At 38.1% G+C, this 25,283-nt stretch overlaps 1 protein-coding gene across 1 annotated transcript in view; it reads right to left on the bottom strand.

The window, feature by feature from the left end:
- Window positions 1–25,283, bottom strand: part of LOC127441515 (serine/threonine-protein phosphatase 2A regulatory subunit B'' subunit alpha-like) — a 152,200-nt gene that overhangs the window by 45,844 nt on the left and 81,073 nt on the right. Inside the window, exon 3 of the mRNA XM_051699037.1 lies at window positions 994–3,636. Within this exon, the coding sequence (XP_051554997.1) occupies window positions 994–3,132 (2,139 nt within the window). The 5' untranslated portion in view covers window positions 3,133–3,636. The remainder of the gene's footprint in view (window positions 1–993; window positions 3,637–25,283) is intronic.

The raw sequence follows: 25,283 nt of genomic DNA, 5'->3' as shown, positions 1-25,283 counted from the left end.
TGAGTTGAATTACTGAAATAAATGAACTTTTCCATGACATTCTAATTTATTGAGATGCACCTGTATATTTTTGTACAGTTTGTTTTATGCAATAGTGGATTGCCATGCATATGGCAATAAAAAAAAAGAAAAGAAAGAAAATATTCAGTCATCATTTACTCACCCTCATATTGTCCTCAACTTTTGTGACTTTCTTTCCAAACTTATAAGACTTTCTTACATCCGTGGAACACAAAAGTTATAAAGATATAAGGCAATATGACAGCCTCAGTCGCCATTCACTTTAATTGCATCTTTTTCCATACAATGAAAGTGAATAATGACTGTCATACAGAAAGTCATATACGTGAGGATGAGATTATGATGACAGAATTTTTATTTTTTGGATAAACCATCACTTCAAGTCATTCATATTTACACAAATACGTCCCTGCTGGTATCTCAACCGAGACTCCTGAACTAGAGTATGACAAACTATGCTTTCTTTTCCCCAGCATGATAGATGTGCAGAAAATGGGCTAAAGTTGACAGCCAGCTTCAAAGACACATGATACTGACCCCACTGTTAACTGCAAAGTGCCTCTCTGCAATCTGCTAACTTTTTCAGGGTAAGACGTTAAAGCTATTACATACACTTGAGAAAGTGATGTCATTTAGTATGGATGAAATAAACCTGAGACATTACAAAATTACCAGCTAAAAATATGTAACAGTTAGTCCTATAACTGCTTATACTGATAACCAATTTAATTTCTCCTAAAGACACCCTTGCCCCAGTTCATGCATATAACACAATATATTTCAAAAAGGGATTTTGATGTAATGGTTTACCATCTATGGAGGCAATCATTTTGTGCTTCAGCTAATGGTAAAATGGATTTTCCATTTCACTAATGCACGCCTGGGGCATATCAAGCAGAAACAAATACTGTTTTAATGTGGCAGGATTCCAAAGACAATCTAAATACATAGACCTGGTTTAGCTGAACTCACCCTGATGACTTCTGGTGTCTGTTGGATAAGAAGTGTTGAGCCAGTGTCCCTCACAGTAGGAGCAGGGGTAGGTATGGCTGCAGGTGCACTTGAGGGCGTTGGTGCAGGTATGGGCTTTGGTGTTTGTGCAGTCTCAGATGAAGGTACTGGCACTGGGTGCGGAGCAACCTCTGCTTTGGTGCTGGCCAGTGTGTCCTGTAGAAGACGCATTACCTCTCGCTCCTTAGACTGAGTACCTCTCCCAGCTCCACTCTCCACCAGCTCTTGAGCAAAGCTCTCAATGCTCTCAAGAATCCTGAGTAGCAATGCTCCATCATCCTCCTCACTGGCTTCAACCTCTGATTCAGAGTGCTTGGCCAGTGAGGGGCCAGAAGGACTTGCTACAGGTAGATCTTTAGGGTTATTAATCAAATGCTGGTGCTGGGAGGAGCTTGTCTGCTGGGCACAGTTCTTCAGTTTAGGGGGCAGTGGAGGCTCCTTTTGCATGTTCTGGGAAAGACACTCAAGGTCCATTAGCAGTTTATCGATGTCATCAGTCCCTCCTTTAGTAATGTGCAAGGTTGACTTTGAGGATGGTCTGGAATCTGTGCTTTTTGGCAAATATATCTGGTTAACATGTGAGTCCTTTTTAAGATTGAATGCGGTTTCATTTCTGCTAAGCTCAGGGAGCTTTTCTGAAACACTGCCACCAGGCTCAGAGTAGCCAGTGGGTTTTTTGGAGTAATGTCTGGACTCTGATAGACTACAGCTGTGCTTCCCATTCCCTTTAACGGTCCTGTCTGGCATCCTTCCCACATCTGCTTCCTCCTCGATATACAGAGCCTCCATGGCATCTTTACAGAGGTTCTCACTACTGGTAGACAAGAGCGAGTTTGTGGAAGTGTAAGTGTCTGAACGGCTGGTTGGAACTGAGTGGTGGCAGATAAAGGGTGTTAAATTGCTACTGGAGGCTGAAGGCAAGCTGCCTTGCTGAAAACCATTAGTTGACGGAGATGTGCGTGCTGAAAAACCAGGGAGGTTCTGCATGGGTTGCACATTGCCTGCAATATCCCTAGAGCCTTCTTCAGGTTCTGGCTGAGAGGATTTCACCTGAGGCTTTGTGGGTGGGGGCGAGTGAACAACGTCCTCGTAACGTGGAGGCTGCTCGTTGCCAAAGATGGGGGAAAAGGAAATTTGTTGCAGCCCATGTATGCTGCTGACTAGTTCAGCAAGTTCACTGTGTTCTTGCCTCACAGTTTGCCCCTGTTCCAACTCAAGAGGAAGCCTTTTCAAATAATTGGACAGACGAGCCATCACATTTTTATAAATGGCCTCAGGATTACTTGAGTCATCACTGCTTCCACCCATGGACTTCCTTTTGATACATTGTTTGATGATGTCCGTGCACTTCTTTAGATCCTCTGAGCACTTGAGGAGAATGTCCAGACAGGCTTTAATGTCTTCTCCTGAGGCACTGCTGTCTGTCTTGGTTTTCTCCAGTATGCGGGTTATTAGGTTCTCCTCTGTGAGGCTGTTCAGGTAGAGCGTGGCCATGCTGTTTAGGTTCTGCTCCAAGGACACACTGCGACTCAACTTATGCTCTTCTAGTACAGACTTCTGAAATAGCCCGAATGGAGGACAGTTCTCATCATTGCCTGTGAACTGGCCGTAGATGATGTCTAGATCTGTAGACCTTCTGCTGAAGGAATCTGGCCTAACCTTACGACCCTTTCTGAAAGTCACGTGGCTGGAGGAGTACTTGATCTTCTCAAATGAAAATTCTTTGATTTTACCACTGGCCAGGTTAATGGCCTCACCTGTAATATCCTTGAGGCTGGCTGAGCTTTGCATGGTCGGTCCTTTCTTGACTCTAGGTACGACCTGGTGATAGTCATCGCTGAAGGAACCAGACCCGGAGTTCCCGTTCTCAATAGTTTTTGACTCATGAATGCTGACAGGCCGGTCAGAGCATGGTCTGGACATGGGGGCATTAATAAGCTCAGCACAAGTGCTCCGGTGAGCCACTGTGCAGTGAAGTCCATGTTTTAGGGCACCACAGGGTCCATTACAGTAGTGTACAGTGTGCTGGACACGACGGTCAATTACTACACTGTTGTAACAGTTTATGCTGCTGACCACAATGCGGTAGGTTGCTGCCATGGTCTTTGTTTATTCATAAATCCAAACGTCTGTATATGTGATATAACTTTTGTCACTTAAAAACAATCAGTGCTATAAAGACACATTTATATAAAAATGACAAAGAATATCTATCCTAAAAAGAAAAAAAAGTACTTCGTAGTTATTTAAAAATTGCTTTTTGGAGGTTTTCCATATCAATCCTTCATCGGTTGTCCATAGTTAAAGGGAAGTTGCACTGTAACATTTAGTGGCAAAGTTATCCATTCCTAAGCATGGTCCTCATTGGCCTAATGAAAGGCCAGTGTGCAGTGCTCCAGATCATCCCCCCTGTAGACAGGAGAGGCCTGTGGGCATAAATAAGTCCTCTGGCCTCCTCTTCAATGCTACAACATATAGCCCACCTGATGACAGCGTTCCGTTGATGTGTTCCACAGATGTTCTTCCCTGTCCCTCTGTATTTATGTTGCTTTCTCTCTCTTGCCAGCCAGAATCATAAGTTTGACAGTCCAATGTGAATGCAACCTGTGAGTAAAAAGGCACAAAAGGGGAGTGAGAGATGGCACATTTAGACATTATGATCAATCGAAGTACAGACAGTCTTTGAGACACTGCATCTTCAGGGTAAAGAAAGGCTTAGTTCCTTATTTTGTAAGCTATAAACAACACTGAACTTCCGGCCTCAGCACACTCCAAATAGACCACACACACAAGTTCTCGTTTTCAGAGAACAAAATGGGAACAGAGTCAGGGGTATGAAAAAAGACCAGTTAATTGAAAGAAATTTTTTATTTCTAAAAGTGAAAAACAAATGAAAAAGGAGGTCACTGTCATGACAGCATCAGAGAGGCATATCTTTAATGTTTCGTTTCTCTTAAAAGTGAGCACTGCAGATTTACCTGTCTTTGGATCATTTGTTAAACTTCTCTCTTTATTAATCTGTGAGCACTTTAACCCTTTTAACCTCACTTTGGTACATCTACGCCACAAAAGAATGTTGAAAAGTACTAAGCCCAGAAAAAAGTCAGCAGTGAACCACAAATTGTGTCTTTCATCCAAAAAGTAATTGAAAAACAAAATGAAGTGCTGTAATACCTCACCTAATGCTGAAACCTGGCATGTGGTTATAAAAAATACTGAAGCCTCAGGGATCTTAGGTCTCCTGTGTTATCAAAAGTGTTCTTAAGTCATGTTCATATGGCCCACTTCAGTGGAGGCAGTTAAAGAGTTTGAGATGAAAGAACACAGACACTCTATTTGCAATCTTTGACAACACACCTCTCTCTGCCTTTCTTTCACATATTGTGAGTTTACTCACCAGAATGCTCTCCAAATACACAAATGCCACACTTGAACAGTTCTACTTGTACTTGCACCAGGTTCGATACTTAATCTTATTAATCTAATTAAATATTCTTCTAATGACTACGCTTTTTTAGTGCAGTATTGCAGTTCTAACAGTAACCTTCATATGAGCAGTCTTTCTGTTTATATCCTGTACTAGTAAAACTTTTGTGAACTTAAAACTGTAATAAAAATGTAGACTTTTTGTCTATTTCACAAACATTTAGACTCATTATAAACATTGCAAGTTCAAATCAGTCTACTTGGAAACAAAGTCATGCTTTCAACGTACAGGGGTACCTTGAATACCTTGAAGCACTTCTAGTAAAAAATAGTCATTGTATTTGCGAAAGTCTGTGAGGATCATGGAATAAATTATTTTAATACATTTACTTTATTTTGACATACTCAGAAGCAAGTATATGAAATCTTCTTGAACACTTCTGTATGTTTCCCTTTGAGTTATATCCAAATGCAGATACACCCACCCCTAAATGTCACAAGACAAAAACGAAAACTGTGGTTGGGTGCTACGTGTTGGTCAGACAGCCTCTTCCTGGATTTCCAGAATGACCTGCAAAACAGACCTGATTTCTCGCAGTTAAGTAAAAAGTCTGACAATGCGAGATGTGATGGAATGTTTTCCATCATGTGCTTTAAAGGAAGGGTTCACCCAAAAGTTCACCTAAAATTCCTAAAAGGGATAGGTCACCCAAAAATGAAAATTATTTCATTATTTACTCACCCTCATGATATCCCAGGTGTGTATGAGTTTCTTTCTTCACCAGAACACTTTTGAAAAAAAAAAAATAAAAAATAAAAAAAATAGAAAAATATCTTAGCTCAGTAGGTCCTTAAAATGCAAGTGAATGGAAATTTCTCTTTTAAAGCTCCAAAAAATACAGACAGTCAGCATAAACTTCATCCATACAACACCAGCTGTTAAAACTTTTTTATATTAGCAATTTTTTAAATATTGAGTGTCAATTTATAACATCATGCTTTTTGTTATATTACCCTGGAATTAGTTAAAAAAAATTTGTTACCACAGCTGCGAGGGGGTTTCTATTACAACTGCTAAGGGAGTGACAGTAAATTTGGCATTTTCCCTCATCTGTCGTAATCCACCACTCTCAATTTTTTTCCTCTTCTGGAAAGTCACTGAAAAGTAATAGTGGATTTTTTCGCTTGCTGTTGGAGCAAATGGACAAGTGAAAATAATATTTGCTGTGGTCTCCCATTCACTGCTGTCGAAGTTTACCCTGAAATCTTTTACTTCTTCATTCCAAAATCCACATTCCAAAATGTGCAGTGTTGGGGGGTCTCCTGGCACAGGGTTGAAAACCACTGTTCTAAAGCCACACGATCGCTTCTGGTGAGAAAAAAGATAGATATTTAAGTACTTTTAACTCTAATCCAACCCTTCACTAGAGGGTGGAGTCCAAGTGGTCTCTCATTTGACATATTCGTGTTGCCATGGATACAGATGTAATCTCATGATCTCCACATGGTTGAGACATCCAGGATGAGCACACAAATGCACCATTGTGAGAAAAGAAACAGATCAATACAGACCTAAACCAAAACCAATACTGTACAGCATTCCTCCTCCTCACTTGTAAACAGCGCTGCTCTTCCAGCTGTGACGCGCGTGGATCAATTCTCACGTGTTTCAAATGCCAGTGCGATTATGTCACAAGCACAAACCGCTGCTCACCGGAAGCATGATTTAGAGTTAAAAAAAAAAAGTACTTAAATATTTAACTTTTTCACACCAAAAGCATTCGTGTCCCTTTAAAAGACATTAATTTAACAGTTGGTGTCGTATGGATGAAGTTTATACATTCACTTGCATTTTAAGGACCTACTGAGCTAAGATATTTTTCTATTTTTCTTCAAATGTGTTCTGGTGAAGAAAGAAGTCACACACTCCTGGCATACCATGAGGGTGAGTAAATAATTGAAAGAATTTTCATTTTTGGGTGAACTATCCCTTTAACAATGACTTGACCAAAATTTTGTTCTGTTCTTCACACAAAGCTAATGTATGGCTTCAGAAGACTTGGAACATAGCACTTACTGTAAATTGTTGGACTATTTTATGCTTTTTGGAGTCAGTGAGACCACCATGAACTGCTCTTGTATGGAAAAGAGATGTGTTGAAGTTTCGTAAAAATTCGTCTTTTGGGTTCCACAAAAATAAAATAAAATAAAATAAAAATAACAGCATTCAGGTAGAGTAGGGCGAAATGGCCAAAAATCGTATCACAATATTTGTTTTTAAATCGTTTGTTATCAACATGTATCACAGTATAGATTAAATTACTCTGACGTCAGACCGCAGAAAACCACGCCTTCTGGGTTCTTTTGAGCAGCAGATTTCAATATTGGAAATAGGCAGCGCTGCAGTTTTAATAATCTTTTAAGCTTTATACAATTAAATAATGTCTTTTAATGTAAATACATTTATTATAAAGGAATATCTATGGTTTACAGTGAGGAAATTATGTGGGTTCTTTTCTGAAATATCAGCAAAACAAGTTTAAATTTGGTTCAATGAGCCTATTATGTGGGACATGTAACAGGTTGATGAATACACATTCTCACATGTTTAACACATTTATAAAGCCTAAGAATTTGGCTACTTTGAAATGAAAACTACCATCAGACATACAATATGTGTCTTAACTGCTTAAATTATTAACCCACATACGATAATATTCCATATAAAAATATAACTGTTTTCGATTGAACTATTTGATTTACTCCATTCAAAATAAATGAAAAGACATAATTTTAACAGAACAACAATATTTTTTATTGACATCCTTTCACAAACAGTAGTCCATATGGTGGTGGAGACGGGTCCCATTCCTCCCGTTATATCGTATATAGTGGTCTTGATCATAAGATCATCGTTAGGTCATATCTGACCTCATATCTGTCACAGCGACAGCACATTGGAAATTAAAAACAGCCGTTTGCGATCTGACTTTGGACGATTTCTTCGTATAAAAAAAGTTAATATCCACCAACAGCTGCTGCAGGTCAACTGTGTCTAATAGAGCAGATGTGATAATAATGACGGTGACCCGTGTAATATCATAATTTATGTAAAATCCTGAGTTTTCCCTGATGCAAATATCTGGTGGAAATTTAAAGAAGCCCTAATCTCCAATAATCTGTGGGAAACGGGTTTCAACCCCACAAACAGCACTTTTTGGACAGTTTCAGCGCAATTTGAGCGAAGCGCCCATAGACAGCAGTTCTTTTCTGGACAACCAAAAGAAACCGGAAGGGGCGGGGTGGAGCATTTGTTTGTAAACAGTAACTTCATCTATACATTTCACATAATTACTGAGGACGGAAATGCATTCCACATGTCTGTTAGACTTCAAAATTGCAGGCATTAGGACCCGGGAGCAGCCAACCGACCTCCCTATTCCCACTCGTATGTCAGACGTGCTCCATGAAGATTACCTCAGGATCTACGCATTGTATCACACAGTATTTAGCCTTGTTTTGACCGGGAGTTTATGCTTTTAAGTAATCGTGTGTAAAAGTTTTTCACTAGTCTATTTTGTTTTAATTAGCAGACGTGACAGCGCTATGGATCATGAAAACACATTTAACTAAATAGAACATAAATAAACAGCAATTGTGTTGATGTCGAAGTAACTGCTGTGTTCAGTCGATAGCTGTATTGCATTGTCAGTGCTGTTTTGTGCGGTACACAACAATATCATATTAGCAGGATATAACTTTGCAGAATTGCTTGCGTTTTAGCGATGTGCACATGATCGTCTATATGTGTAACTTTGGCTAAATTTCGAAAATGTAAACTTCAAAAGTTTATCATTGATATCTAGGATTTTTTTTATTTTTATAAATATTGAGATTGTTTTGTAGCCCAGCCCTACACTCAGGTTTAGAGCAAAATGAGGATGAGTATTTAATGACAAAATATACATTTTTGGGTGAACTATTCCTGTGAATTGCTCTCTCTCTCTCTAATTTTAATTAAGTTAACAGATGAGTCACCATGAGACTGGAGGCATATTTATTCTGATTCTGATTATTAGTATGCATAAAGAATTACTAGTCTCAACTGGAAATGTTCTCCACAGCCATAGTATTCTCTTTTTTTTATTTTCTTTCTCTTGCTTTTTATTTATCACTCCTTCGCAGGATTCCCACTATAACTACCTTGTATAAATCCTGACAACGGCCACACACAACAGTATTTAAAGCAATATAAAACGCATTCATTACCAAACAACCTCATAGATGCATTACATTTCTGTATTTTATGAAAACACTTTAACAGTTCTCTGGTTAAAGCTGATGTAATTTTTTCAATGTTAAAATACTTTCTCCTATCCCAGATAAATATGCAGAGTCAACTGGAAATAAACTATGTTGATTTCCCCAAAAAGTGTAAACACTTTTGCTAATGCTTTTCTAACATTGTTCTGTTTGTTTGGGTAGCCTATCCAGCTCAACACAGCAACATTGGCTCACCAATGGCATGAATTTGGGGTGGGAAAGCAGTTTGAGGTTTGTTTTTGCAATTCTGTTTGATGTATTTAATGGTGTAGGAATTACACACTTTCACATAAATGAAAGTGAATGGTGTATGATGCTGACATTCTGCCTAACATCTCCTTATGTATTTCACAGAAGAAAGTTATATGGGTTTGGAACAGCATGAGGGTGAGTAAATGATGACAGAATTTTTATTTTTGGGTGAACTTTCCCTTTGATGTTTTTTTGCATGGTTTCATTGCTGGAGCTGCGTTTTACACATGGGCACTAACGAGGTGACACCTGGAAAAATATCCAGAGGGAGATTTACAGGGAGTCTGCAATCCACACCCTTGATATTTATTATGGAGAGACTGTTCACAATGGACTGGCTCTGCTTGCCCAGCCTGTTACAGTACACTGTGGGTTCTCACAACTGGCACCAGTGTGAGCTATTAAGGCCTTTAAAGACAGTGACTGCTTTTTACAATAAGAACAAATAATCATGAAAACTTGAAACAGTTCTCCCCTTTTCAGTAATGTGTAGTTCTTTACCAGGAAATTACATTTCCTGGATGTCTATTTCCTGCCATAAGTTGAGACAGAAATTCCCTTGGTATGAAATGTAAGAAGCAATTATTAACAGTCACCAATATTCAATTTAAATGTATAAATTATACAATCAACCCATAACAAATATTATTCTTTATCTTAGGTGTTTTAAAAATAGTAGTAATGTTTACTTCTATAGGTCAAAATGATAATGTCTCCTCTAACTGATATTACAGATACACAATCACAGTCACAGTGATGTACATTTCACACAGCGGGGCTGCTATGTGAATCGCACATAGGAAACCACAGCAGGCTCTTCTTTGTTAAATATCAAAGGTTCAAAGTAAATATAATGACACTGGGCTTGTGGTTGTCCCTGTTTACCATGAGTAGCACTGATTTTCCACGACCATGGCTCTATTCAGCACAGTCACACTGCAGATCTTGTTTATCGTAGCGGATAACACTCTTGAGTTCCAGTATCCCCCAAACAGATCTTCTCAATAACATAGTGTGCTTTCAAAATGGGCTTTGAAGTAACTTGTCATCAAGTGGGGCTGAACTTAATATGACAGGAAGAGTGTGGAGCATAGCAAAGCAATGGCTTTTTAATGACAATTTAATGGGCTGATCAACACATGATCCTGCACTCATCCTTGCCTGCTTGGTCATCTATTGGCCTGGGTGGGTGTTTCTATTTTCAGGCCTGTGGGGGGCTACAGTAGAAGCCTTTACACCTGCACATCACTGAAGGGGTGTGGACGCCCATACAAACATCTTATACGTCTGATGGGAGTCTTCTTACTGCATAGAACCTCAACGGGTTCAAGGCTAAACTCATTTAGCTGGCTTTGAAAGGCTAGTATTGTATGACAATCAAGGGAGCGTTGCTGGAAGATTAGGTTTTAATTGTCAGGCAACACTCTTTATCTAAGCTTAATGCTGTAATTAGCATGCAATGATTGTTATGGAGAAAGCTGCTCACAAAACACACAAACACACAGTTTGGAGAGAGCAAGACATCCAACCACAGTTTTGAGACCACTGGCAGGAGAATAAGGAATGAGGATGCAACACACTGTCTATCTATAATGGCCTCATTATTTTTCTCATCACATCGTTCTCACTGTATATATTTGTTGCACATTTTAATTACACTGTAACACTCATATGCTAAGAAGTCACACTTGTTTCCCATCACATCTGCCAGCAGTTTTCAATTCAGTGTCAGGACTCTGGGCTGTACAATATTGGAAGCACAGGCACATCTTTCTTAACTAGTGGAAATAATGCCACAAATACCCCATTCCCAGCAGGGAAGCAGATCTTGTTACTTTTGCCAGGTAGAGCAATAAATCATGACATGCTGCTGTGCTTATTTTTGGCCCAATTAAGAGCATAGGGACAAAAGGTAAAACAATGTAAAATAGACCTGATTAAGGGAATTACAGCAAATGGAAGCCCAGAAAGGGTTTAGGACCATTATAGAAACGGCAGCACGAGGGAAATTGGGATAGTGGTGGAGCTTGTGTCCTCCCTTGTTAGCGGTCAAGTCCGGTCTTGTTAATGTACACAGGCTGCCAAAGGGGGCCTGCCATGAGTTTTGTTTGTCCCAGCTTGAGTAATGACTTTCAAAAGCCTTCGCTGTAAGAGAGAACTTGGCCCCTGCAACAACAATACATTAATAATAGAAGAATTAAAGGCATACTGGATACAACTCCTTCATGCTGTGACCGGGATGCTCATTTAACCCTTCAGAACCCCGGGAAGAAAATGAGAAGGATGCCCGAGCCACTGAAAAGGAAGGCAAAATGAGTATTGCAAAAACTTCAAAGAATTCAATGAAATGTTGAGAGTTATGGTATGAAGTGTGTAGTTATTATTCAGGGCATGAGAATTAATGATGATGATGAGATGAGAATTAAATTAAATTGTTAGACGATAGCTACTGGAGAATTTAGCCTAAATAGGTTTTAGATAGGGATGTTCTGATCGATCAGCCACCGATCGGTATTGGCCGATATTCAGATACTATGATTCGATCGGTGATCGGTAATTTGGCAGATCGCATAAACCGATCGCGCATGTCGAAAAAGACACGCAGCTCCTTTAACACTTCAGCAGTACTGTCATGGCATCATGGAGTGTGGGGAATACTGGCATAGTGTTGTAAGACAACAAACTTGATTCAGCACGATGCAGCAGGAGAGGTATGGCAAATTTGAAAAATGTGTGTACTGTACTGTTAATGTGCCGTTTCACACACGACAAGGCAAAGGGAAAATACCACAACATGTGAAACGTTTCTTATAATCGTTCACGGCGGCAGCTTCTCAGTCTCCGCCGGGCACAGGCATCTCAGTAATAGCGCGAGTTACAAGATGTGGTGTAATTCAAACTTCTTTATTAAATATCTCCCGATTAAACCGCATTGACAATAATAGCACCTGTAGAGTCTAGAAACATGCACTCTTCCTCCGCTTTCCTTTCATCTCTTGCCCTCATGAGAGCGCGTGTTCCCCTCATTAAGTTCAAGCAGCAACAAGTTAAAAACTAACTATTAATACAATCATCCAACTAAATGAAAAGGCAGGAAAGGAATTTATAGATATAATAATTCTGTATACAATATTAAGATACCATAATATAATGTATTAAATATAATGCAAAAATAATATAGAAATTAAATAAGGAATAATAATAATTATATGAAATAATGACAATGAATCAATACCCAAACATTTAACATTTAATTGCACATTTGGGTCATCAGTTTGACACTAAGCTTAATTTTTTATAGGGATATCTATCTTAATATAGAGAATATACTTGTTTTAAAGTCTAATAAAAAAAAATAAAATAAAAAAAAAAGCCTTTTAAACTTTTTTTTTGTCAGCATAAACTAGGCAAAGTGATTTTACTAGGAAGAGGAACATTCAATTAATAGTGACAGTGTGCAGAAAGCTTATATATAGCCAGTTATGACCGAGATCCTAATAAAAGGTGAAATTATCAGGATCTGTATCGACCGATCAGGTGACAAGAAGATCAGTGATCGTATCAGCTGTAAAAATCCTAATTGGAGCATCCCTAGTTTTAAAGACTACAAAATTGTCACAGAGAAACAAGGCCTGAGTGTCTTCTGACTGAAAACTGAATCAATTTCATTATGAATGTGACCGCTACTAAGATTGACATATTTTCTTTTAAAATGGCAACTGAGTGGAAGACTGGTTTCAGTGCAATCCCCACGAAGGTTGGGTATTGATACAGATTTCCAGATTCTATTTTATTGCAATTTCAATTCATTTTGATTAGATTCAAATTAATTTGATAATTGTTAAGTTATAATGTCCATTTGCTTACATATGAAAGCAATTTGATGATCACTATGTAACACAATTTTTGTTCCTGGGTAGTAAGCGTTATTTCCTAATTGCTTATGCCTTAAAAGTATAGAAAATGGCTATTATTTCCCACAAACTTTGCTTTTGTGACCAGGACAGTGATGCCACAATTTTAAAGTCTCCTATGACCTCCCAGCCGTACTCATCATACTTCAAGATGTCCAGCAAGGTCTTGATATGTATTCACTTAGGCAGCTGGAACTAAACTGAACTGGTGGGCTTAAGGCCCCTGAATTTATATTACTATTTATATTACTGGAAAGTTCTAGAAAGTTCTAGAAGTTACTCCAAGTTTATTCAGCACTGAATCTATCTGGAATGTTCTGGAAAATAGGTACATTTCAAAATATCACTGTCCTGGTCACAACAGCAAAGTTTGTGGGGAATAATAGCAATTTTCTATACTTTTGAGGCATAAGCAATTAGGAAATAACACTTACTACCCAGGAACCAAAAAAAAAAAAAAAAAAAAAAAATTGTTACACGGTAATTCTCAATACCAATTTCAATACCACTTCAGTACTGAGTACAAAGTACTTATAAGTACTTACTTATTTGAGTAAACATTGTTTCAAGTTTAAGTAATTTTTCAATAAAAGTAAACAGTAATAAAATAAGAACAAAATAAACGAATTACAAGCAATAGAACAAATAAAAAATATAGCTGCGAGCAGCAATTGCACATGCATAAGCACAAGTACGTGCAAAAAAAAGGTATTATGTTTTATTTAGCAAGCATGTAACCACCTAGATCATAGATGGAATAGACCATTTACAGCCAATACAGGCAATTTACTAAGGAAATATATGGTTTTTACAGCTTTTTAAAGCTCATAGCGCCACCTATGGTCCGATCTGCATAAAAGTCTGCATGTTTGTTTAGCATGTGCTCACCTAATTTCGTGAAGTTCTGAGTTTTTGTTTTGGAATTATAGGCTTATTTGTACACTTGACCATGGCCATTTTCTAAATGACACTGTTATAGCAACCCAAAGGGTAAAGTTCATTTTTTTTTTTTTTTTGATAATTATTGACCTAGAGAGTCCAGAAAATTGTACTGCATTGGTTTTATTGAGGTTGAGCGAAATACCTAGGACTAGTTCACAAAAGTAGTTTTTTTACATAATTGTGAATATTTAATGAACGATTTGATTGACAGCAGTGGTTCTTGAGGCAAAGTTGTTCAGTATGAGGAGATCTAACAAATTATATGAATTATAGCTGCGTCCCAATTCAGAGGCTGCATCCTTCAAAGGTCGCATTCGAAGGCTGATTGTTTCACTGCTGCACGACAAAGGCTAATGATACAAATGTAAAAAAAAAACAAAAAAACTTTAAAGTGGTTCAAATGTTGACATATCTTACTAAGATTTGATTATATATAGTTTATACTCCTTATTATATACAGAAATGGACCATGGTGAAAATATTTTGTGAACCCTGTTTTGTTTTCAGACAGTTTAATATAACTTTCAAAAAAGTCCAGTACAAACGTTACAGTCACTCGGCAGCAGTCACAGTTGTTAGGTGACAGGAACAGTCCCCCGTAGGCTAGACTGTCCCAATTAACAATGCTCAGTCTGACCTTCGCGGCCTTCGAAGGCGTGGCCTTTGAAGTTGCGTGGCAGCCATTTTTTTTTAGATACGCCAATGTCCTCATAGACAGTCATGGCACCTTGGACAAAGACACTGCATGCCGATTTTCAACTTCAAGAGTTATAGCCATTTACGTAAAATTGGCCACTCCTACTTCCGATGTTTTCGCATACCGTAGCTAGTTCAAGTCGAAAGTTCAAACTTTTTTTGATAACTTTTGGTATTGAGACTCCATAGAATCGTTTGCCGCTGGATTGGTCCCGATCGGACGAAAAACCTAGGACTACTTTGCAAAAGTATGTTTTATGAAAAATCCAAGATGGCGGAAAATTGTTATAGGCAGAAATGAAATCGGAGATATACGTTTTGTTTGGTTTGAGCCAAGGATTCCAATGGTATAAAGCATTTGAGTCTACGACAAACGGTCTAGGAGTTAAAAGCCGTTTCACATTTTTTATCGCTGTAGCGCCCCCTATTGACCGATTTAGCCGAGTCCGTGTTTCTAAGCAGCGAGCAACACTACTACCATCTGACCACATTTCAAGTCTCTAGGCCTTATGGTTTGCTCTGCCCGATCAATTTTATGGCGGAATAATAATAATAATAATAATAATAATAATAATAATAATACAAATCTTAACAATTACAATAGGGTTTCAGCGCTAAGCGCTTGAACCCCTAATAATAATAATAATAATAAAAATCTTAACAATTACAATAGGGTTTCAGCGCTAAGTGCTTGAACCCCTAAAAATCTTAACAATTACAATAGGGTTTCAGTGCTAAGCGCTTGAACCCCTAAAAATCTTAACAATTACAATAGGGTTTCAGCGCTAAGCGCTTGAACCCCTAATAATAGTTAGGGTTAGGGATAGCAAAAGGGTCAGGACAAAAAAAAAAAAAAATAATTTATGACACATTCATCGCTTGTCTAATGACTCCTGGACAGTGGACACCATATAAATATTAAATATGTATGATTATAATTATAAGTTGTGCATTTTCCAGAGAATTACAGTTATTATCTGTAAAGATAATGCAGTACAGTTAATAAAAGTGGAAAAATAAACTGCAAAGAGATGTAACAATGAATTAAACACCAAACAAAGCACAATGCACACACACTCTCAGTCTGCCTCTTAACATGCACGTTCTGTCTCACTCACCCTTGCTCACTCAGAGTCAGTTCACAGAGCCAGTGTGAAATCTGTTTTAAGAGCTCACCAGAGATAATATGCTCATCACGATAATAGTTCTAACAGTTTATCCTGCACTAATGTCACTGAGATGCTTTCTTGTAAATGTTTAATAAATAGTTAAATTACTTACCTCCATAAAACTCTAAAGAGGTTGAACGAATCATAGACACTAATGATTTCACACTGGAGCAGTTTTGGGGCTACTGCTAGATATAGCCTACCTCACTTATTTTTGAATGCATATATGTGAGTGGTGCTGAACCCTCACGGTGTTTCACAATGAGCTTTAAGAGCATATATTCCAATAAATGTTGACATTTCACAAAATGTACTAAATTTTCTGTAATTTTACAGTGTTGTGCATTTTGCTACAGCATATAGTATAATGCATGTAAAAGTGTGGTTATTTTTCTTTTTAATATCACTAGTCTATGTGAAATCTGAACTGTTGCACCCCTAGCTAGGACTATCTTTGTTTAACAGGAATGTTGCTGCTGGACCAACAAAACAAATCTAGGAACATGTCCGACTTGACATTAAACAATACAAATGATGTATCTCTAAGGTGACACGGAATGTCACCTTTGCTCTGTTACTTCAAGTCTAAAGAAAAATAGGCCTTATCAGTGACATAATTCGTGATGCATTCCCATTATCTGTCAGAGGCTCTTAAAAACTCTCTGGGAACACAAATTACACCCCAAAAGAGAGACAAAGTAATTATAGATTGTTCTTCAGATTTGTATTGCAGCAGAAAGAAACCAGCAGTCAGCAATTAAATCTTAATTAGTGTCTATTGTTTTGAAACAACATCACTCAGATGGAACAATGCGGCAGTGGCTATAACTATTCACTCTCTTATGAAGACATCAGAGCAGCATGAATGCTCTATCTACAGAAACAAGATAATCAGCAAGAGCCCTCTGCCACAACAAAGGATCCTTTGGAAAAAGCTTTGCACTGATAATCAGTTGCAACAGCTGCTTGGCTAATAGTAATAACTGCATCTATTGTGCATCGGTTTTTATCAGGTTCTCATTCAAATATCCACTGCACATTGCCTGCTCATCAAAATATCAAAGGCTTCTCAATGTCAAAGCAGCAGACAAGAGTGGATAGACACTTGTAATGTTAATTTTGTCCAAGCAGACAAAACTACATGTATTTTGTTTCCAAGTGAGGGAACAGGTAGACCCTGGACCTTTTCATTAGATTCAATTCCTCCTCTTTCGCTCTAATTCTTTTCTTCTATCTACCACTCATTCCACTGGGGCCTCCAACAGGATTTTGAGGGTTAGATAACGACTGGGAGCCTGAAGTTCTTCAAAGAGCATGCAGACAGCATGGGAACAGAGTTGCCCCATTAGCCTCTGGGCCAAGCTTGAGCTCAAATATAGGTCAAATACAGGGAGTGCAAAGGGGACAATTGTTACTTCAGAAAGAAAAAGAAAAAATCAGAATAGAGTCAAAATGTCAAACAGAGAAGGGCACAGGAAGGTGGAACAAAGAAAGTCACAAACGCTAAAAGTTATTCCTTTTATTTAAATCTGAGTTTTTGTCCTAACCGACTCTAGCTTCAACAAGCAATGGACTTTTCATCGATCACTTGATTTCGATGTACGTGGTGTTGAGCTGCACGGTAAGCTCCACTCTTTCAAATCTCATGGTCCAAAATTTCACTCCAAATATCAAACCAACAGGTGTTTAATTTAAAGAAAGAATACAGAAAAAGTAGATCATATTTATAGTTAATACTGCACTACGGAAATCAATGTAAGTAGTACAAATTATTTTGCACTATTAAACTACACATAAAATATCACAAATTTAAAAGGTGAAACCAGTGATATAGCTGATATGAGTTCAAAGGAAATCATTTACTTGTTTTTAGATTACAATTTACAGCCTTATGGATAAAACAAAACTGTAATATAGTGTCCACACAATGAAACTGTAACAAAAAAACACAAGAGGATTAAATAATAACGGGTATAAAATATGCTTCATTAAACATGAAAATAAAATGCAGAAATATGCATACTAAAATTACACCTCTAAGTTGTTTTCTTTTTCATTTAACTGGCAGTAAAGTTATAAAGGAGGGGTTACAAGCTAAACACATTAATATGCATATTAGTTAAATAAAAATAAAAACTGAACTACATATCCAAACCAGTACATTTGGAACTTCGAAAAACGAAAGCAATGTTATGCAATAATCAGAATTCACACTACACCTTATTTACAGTAGCACCATCTTTGAATTTTGACTGGAATGAAAACAAGGCTATGAGGGATAGACTTATCGTTTTCTTTAATGACATGCACTGTATAAAGCCCACTATATAAAGTATATCAAAAAGCCCTAGATCACATCTAATTTTACACAACTGTTGTCTGGATTTTTTTTTTTTGTCAACTGAAATTTCTTGAAAAGATATTTTTTCAATGTTTTGTCAGTGGAACAACACAAAAACACTTTAAACAACTGTACAGCCCATTGAAGAGACTTTAGATCTATCCTTCACAGCCTCGTTGTCATTCCCATTAAAAATCAAAGATGGTGCAGCTGTGAATAAGGTCTATAGCGCAATGTTTGATTCATTAAAGCATGACAACCAATATAAGCTTTAAAAACCCTACCAGAAAACATATCTAAGCATTATTGCAAGTAAGCAACCTCACAAAACAGACATCCATCTGGTAAACTGCCGTTTTTTACCTACTACTACTTTATCGCGAAAAGCTTTTAGGAGCGGCATGGACGAATACCGTCATCGTCATCAGCAGGACACTCGAGGCAGCCTGAGGTACGTCAGATTTTTCATGGTTTTATTGTAGTAATATTGTAGTAATGACTGTATGCTATAGTAACCATGTTTTTGGTAGTAACCATGATTAAGATATAATTAACCATGGTCTTACTACAGTAATCATAGTTGAGTAGTAGTAGTAGTAGTAGTAGTTAGTAGTAAAACCATATTAACCACGAAATTGCTTTAACTTCCTGGCTGATATCTTGAGATGCTGCTTCAATATATCCACATAATTTTCCTTCCTCATGATGCCATCTATTTTGTGAAGTGCACCAGTCCCTCCTACAGCAAAGCACCCCCAGTTTGAAGGTAGGCCTTAAAATACATCCACAGGTACACCTCCAATTCAGCACACCTCCTATCAGAAGCTAATTGGCTTATTGTCTAAAGGCTTGACATCATTTTATGGAATTTTCCAAGCTGCTTAAAGGCACAGTTAACTTGTGTATGTAAACTTCTGACCCACTGGAATTGTGATATAGTCAATTAAAAGTGAAACAATCTGTCTGTAAACAATTGAGACAATTAAAACGTTTCAAATAATGTATGGTGATTAATTAAATTATACTTGACCGTAAAATCTATAGTTGGCCTACAGGAACACTGAATAAATTAAAAGAAACAAGTCTCTAATGTGTTGCCGTCCTCATGAACGTTAAATTCTAAATGGTGTAATGCATCTAAAAATCAATATGTATATTGTCTTTTGTTGTCTGTATATTGTGTACAATGTGTGTATTATTTAATATGAATATTGTGTATTACATTTACATATTGTTCAGTGAGAGTTGTGTATTCTGTATATATTGTATATTATCTTGTAATTATGTGACAAAGTATTATTAGGAGAAATAAACCCCACATAAAATACAAAAGCGAAGGCCTAAATATATCACTAAACACTAATGAATTATCAAGCCCCTTGCAGATTCTCACACTTTTACACGCAACAGCTGAACCAGAGCCCCTTTTTACTGACTGATCTCTACTTCCAGGTCAAAGAGCTGTCACTCAAAAACCCACCAGCCAATGAGAACTCCTCTCTGTTAGCCCCGTCCATAAGGTTTGTGCCAGAACTGTGATCGAAAACTCAAGAGTGTAAATGAAGATTTTGGAAGAGTGACTGAAAACGCGAGCAGTGAATTCGTAAAACCTGATCAGCAAACACAAGCAGTGAACATCATTACCAAAGGATGTTGTTTATTTGAAGACTAAGTTTACATTTTGCCTTTGATTTAATTTTTCAGTTTTAGATTGTTTTTATTAATTCTCAGTTTATATTTTTATCCATTCCTTGAAAAGTTACGTTCATTTCTTAACAAGTTACGTTCAAAACAATTAGCACAAATCTAATCCGATAGTTATCTAATGCAATGAAACCCTTACATTAAGTCTGACTTAAAGGTGTATATTCACTGTATATTTATATAAATTTAACAGACAATTGGATGGGAGCTATAGAGAAGACAAAGATCCTAATGGAGACTGGCACCCAGAAGGCAGTAACTCGACCCTGTCTTCTTATACTGCAGCGTCTTCCTACTTTGATGACAGTAGTACGTCCGTCCAGCTTGGATGATAGACAGCCACAGGAGAACTGCATACTGATGACCCAGTCTTCTAGGATAGACACATCAGTGTCCGGTCCGGGAATGCAGAGCATTGCTGACTCATACTCAAGCCCCATCCACACCAGATAGGTGCTTTCTGCCGGTCACCACATCCGCACCCCTTACCAAACACATGATGAGGCACCCTACTGGAACAGGGTCGAAACTAGAGGAATAATTGTGCTGTTTTTTCCCACAGGCTAGAGGGTGAGAAGCAGCAATTTTAAGCAGGTGTTAGTGCCCAGCTGCCCAGAGTCTTTCACAATTATTCACAGTGACTCAACCTTTGATTGAGAAAAGGGGGCCACTACTTAGCAAGCAAAACGTCTACTCATTCTGCCTGCTTTCTTCTTGTGTCCAGATCTTAAATCTCACACAAAGCACATTGCACCTTTAAGACTGACTGATGGAGGTATGAGATAATTCCCTAAATGCCAACTAATCAGGCTTGTTTACTGGATGTATTCCCAATATCTACAGATATCTAGGATACATCTAAAATGTACAGTGTTGGAAGTACTCTAGGTCCATGAGGCATCGCAAGGGTTTACGAAAGTGACACTCCATCGTGCAATGCAGAAAGTTGGAATCTGTTCACAAATGAGAATTTCAGACAGGTGTCCAGTTGTGCATTTGGAAATCCAATTTGCTGTTTTCCGGCTTGATTTCAAACTGGCCTGCCTCTTTCCACAAACTCAAAGCACATCTGATGCATTCCTATCCATCAAATGTTCTGTTGCTGATTTCTCTGATGTGTAGGTGCACTTAGTCTCATATATCAAATCAATGGTATTCAGAATGTAATTTGCAAGTACAATTTATTTATATTTGTTGGGCCTCATGTACTCAAATAGGAGACAAAGGCAGGCCTACAGTATGTACAGTCATAAAGGCTGACTGCGGCCTGTAGGAACACTCAAAGCCTGATAGCCACAACAACGGCACCAAAATCAAACAAAGGGAGTCCAAAACAGACTACAGATCCCATCAAGCCTTGCTCAATTTACACCTATGTGTAAAATTCTGAAGGATCGAACTCTCAACTCCTATTGGATGAAACGCACGACAGAACGCGTCCCTCAACCATGATGTCAACGAGAGTATAAAAACCTCGGAGATCCTTCTAAGCTTCGCTTCCAGCGACAGTACGCGCCGCATCTAGTTGTAGCCCCGCTGCACTCAGGTGTAGCCTCGTTGCTCAAGGAAGTAACATACGTACCTGAACTTTGGCCATACAATCTCCATCTCGCTGGACGAGCTGAGATTTCTCCATGTTCCACCGGGAACGCTAACGGATCCGAAAAAAGACTGCTGAGAAATCCGCGTCTCACCCATTTGCCTGCAGAAGTGAAGAAAGAAGATTTCTCTTCCTTCTTCAACCAAGTCGACTTCGCTGATATCTCCACCAACCTGCTGAGAATCAGCCGCCGTACCACACGCCGACAGAGCGAGGAAACGGCCTCCTGTCATCACCTGAGCTTTGAGGAACCGAGTCGGAGTCAAACGACGGACAAACACACATTCTACCTGTGTCCTTTCGTGACTCAAGTAAGAGGTTTACGTCTGGGCAGAGATAGATTATTATAGTGTGTTATTCTTGAGCAACAAAGCTATTGCTTGTACAGTTTACGGACTGCCGAGTCCACTCATTGCTGCTAATAATACTCAAGGTATTAATGTAACTTTCTGTTACCACGAATGAGATTTGCTGTGTTGTCGTCCAACCACGTTGGGCTGCTTGTGCATTTCCGCCATCGTGGGTGAGACCGGCACTCTGAGTTTATCCATTAAAGAACCAACGACCATGGTGGACGTTCACCGCATCGCTGAGTGATAAAACTAACGGTTGCCTTCTCTCCCACGATTGCTAATACCGGCCATCACTCTGTTCTCTCTCTCTCGTTCTAACTGCACACACGGCCCCTCACAAACATAACCGCACACACATTTGCCGAGCAAATAACTTGGCAGTAGAGCCCAGCTTTGTCCCTAAGTTATTGTACCAGCAGAGACATGAGTTAAATGGGCAGACACCATTAACCAGTCTCTCCGCCCACATTCACGGCCACATTCTCCTGCCAGAAACCTTGCGTGACGTACTCTCCACGAGAGCCATGTCTGCCATTTTGTGCCCTCCTTCTCTCCTTACACGCGCACACGCACGCACACACACACACACACACACACACACACACACCTATCCTTCTCTCATGTATTATAAGCTTATTTGTTACCATATCTAATCATGTTACTGTTTAGTTTGTAGTTGGAAATAGGAAGTTTATCGACTGCATTGTATTGATTATTCATTGATATTACTGCATCAATTAACTTTGTTATACTTTAAAGAGATGTGTTTTGGTATTGTTCTGCATGCACCCGTGTCAAGGGCTGGCAGGGGATGTCAGTGCTCAGATTCAAGCCTTCATTGTTTTCATTTTGAATGTCGATGTTCTCCGGACGTCGACTTTCCTAAGAGAACAATCCTATATTGAGACTACTATACTGTCTACTTATTAGTTCCTGATTCCAGGGAGGTGCCCCAGCAATATTAATCCTTATTATTATTCTATTGATTTTGATAATTGATAGTTATCTTTGATGATTGTTGATTTGAAGGATTAATAAGCTAATGTTGATTCTAATCAATGTTCTGTTGATTTTAATAATTAATAATTATCTTTGATAATTGTTGATTTGAAGGATTAATAAGATAATGTTGGTTCTAATCAATGTTCTCCTGATTTTAATAATAGTTGTCTTTGATAATAATTAATATTCTATTGATTTTAATAATTAATAGTTTTCTTTGATAATAATTAATATTCTATTGATTTTCATAATTGATAGTTGTCTTTGATGATTGTTGGTTTGAAGGATTAATAAGAGAATGTTTATTCTAATCAATGTTCTATTGATTTTAATAATTAATAATTATCTTTGATAATTATTAATTATTGCTAATAACCAAACATGTTCCTGAACGAAGCACCCAATATATTTCACATTAGAAATCTTCCATAGGCAGGTATTGTGGCTGACACCACATTGTCTTCTCTCTGTAACTTCCATAAAACATCTAAAAGAAACATAGATCAGTGAAAGTGTAACATGACAGCTTCTTAAAACCACTATCAGGCACAAACCATCAGCTGGGGAAAAACAAGGGAGAGTGTTAAAAAATAAAGTCTATTTCCTGCTGAATAAAAACTGCGAAACTCCCAGAAACCTCAAGCTTTGCAAAATTACTGCCCCATATCATGTGGTTTCATATGGTTGGCAAAAGAGATAAGCATATGTATAGAGCCTCATAAATATCTGTTCCTCAAAACCACTTTTTTATTTAACAAAAGACATAGAACATCTACTGATCACCAGTGATTTCATTATTCATCTTAAATTCATGTACAAAGACCAAACTCATGGTAAAAAGTTGACATGCTCCATTAAGTGGATCTGTGCAAGAATAGCCACCAGCAATTAGTAGTGTAACAGGCACTGGCTTACTGCATCTAAGCCAGTGCCTATTACACTACATTCCACCACTCACTTACCCGCAGTGAAACCACCACAGTTACTTCATGTATGACCAAAAGAATTTCCAAAACACACAGTAAAAGCAGGTATTCAACCACCGTCTTAGAAAGTCATTGATTGCTTCAGCTTGCCGATGAAATCCGAAGAATCTAATCTGTGGTAAAGAACATCTTAAGACTTTGTCCAAAACAATCTATAAAGCAGAGCTCATCAGATAGCATTGCTGACTATCTTAAATTAACATTCACACATATCACATGTCCAAAAAATCTTGTTAATTTGTGCATTTGGTTTGGGTAGTACTTATTGGTCTAGAAGATAACTTTGCCAAATCTGCTGACCATGCCACTGTGAAATTAAGCACTAAGTTTTATTATTATTAAGCTGGCTCTTCACTAGCTGATTTTCCCATGATTTTCAGGTGTTAGCTTCATTAACAATCACTGGCCAGGCGGAGGGAGACAGAACGCACATTAAAGATGCTCTGGATATGCTAAACTAAGCTCAGTTAAGCACTATACCTGTTTTATTGTCTAGAGCAAACCCATAGTACAGAAGTTTCCGCATACAGAGATCTTTGAATACTTCTTAATGTTTACAGCATGACTAAACATTTGCCATACTCAGCGGTCACAGAAGAGTCTATGGAACCAATAGAGGCAGAAAGCTCATGGCCGATAATGACTCAATGGGCTGTTCTGCTGAAACACAGTTTTATCAGTTTTCTCAGAAAGTTACACAAGCCCAAAATCAAATGAATTAATGATGATGAGATGAACTGCCTGGCAATGAGGGAATGAGAGAATAAATGACTTTATTCTAAGCATAAATAAGCAAGTCTATGATATTACAGTATCAATTAGATTTTAATATAATAGAAATTAGCAACAAGAGCCCATATGCTACAGCTATTTTACTAAGGTTAAGGAGTGTAACCAAATAATAACTGAGTTGACTATTTTAATGGTTTGTAACAACTTGCTGCATTAATATACAGTAGAACTCAATCGATGTGTGATCCCAGTTGAGAGTATATCAACTAATTTACAGCTCCTTCAGACATAACTCATCAATCTTAATTGAGAGCCAGAACTATCCATTTTATAAAGTTATTTCTGTACATGAGGGAAAGCCACTGTATATACAGTATATAAGGTTAAAGAGTTAGTTACCATCCGACTGGACAAAGCGGCATTCCAAGAGTTTTGCGATTTCATACAGTTCTGGAACTCTTTACTTTTTGAAACACTTCAGTTTGTTTCACAGCACTCATGCCAGTGTGATATTGCTTAACTGAACTTTGGCTGTAAGGAGTCAGGTCACAGTGTTGTTCCTCTTTGATTCTCATCTGATGGCTTTTTACCTCAGTGACAGGCATTCCAGCTCAGTCACAGGAATGCTGGTAGACACTTATGTGTTTGCTTTTGAAAAGGATTTAGCAGAGGTGAGAGACAGAGAGAGAGAATGAGTCGGTAAACAGATGAAGATGAGAGAGAGAGGAGTGAAAGTATTAAGAGGGAAGAGGGAGCAAATGCCCTGGTACTGTCAGGACCTATTTCACATTAAGTGAAAAGAGGCTTAATG

Source organism: Myxocyprinus asiaticus, chromosome 5 (genome assembly GCF_019703515.2).
Source record: "Myxocyprinus asiaticus isolate MX2 ecotype Aquarium Trade chromosome 5, UBuf_Myxa_2, whole genome shotgun sequence".
In the NCBI taxonomy this organism is placed as follows: domain Eukaryota; kingdom Metazoa; phylum Chordata; class Actinopteri; order Cypriniformes; family Catostomidae; genus Myxocyprinus; species Myxocyprinus asiaticus.
The sequence above is the reverse complement of the archived record's forward strand: the minus strand, read 5'-3'. Positions and strand labels throughout refer to the sequence as shown.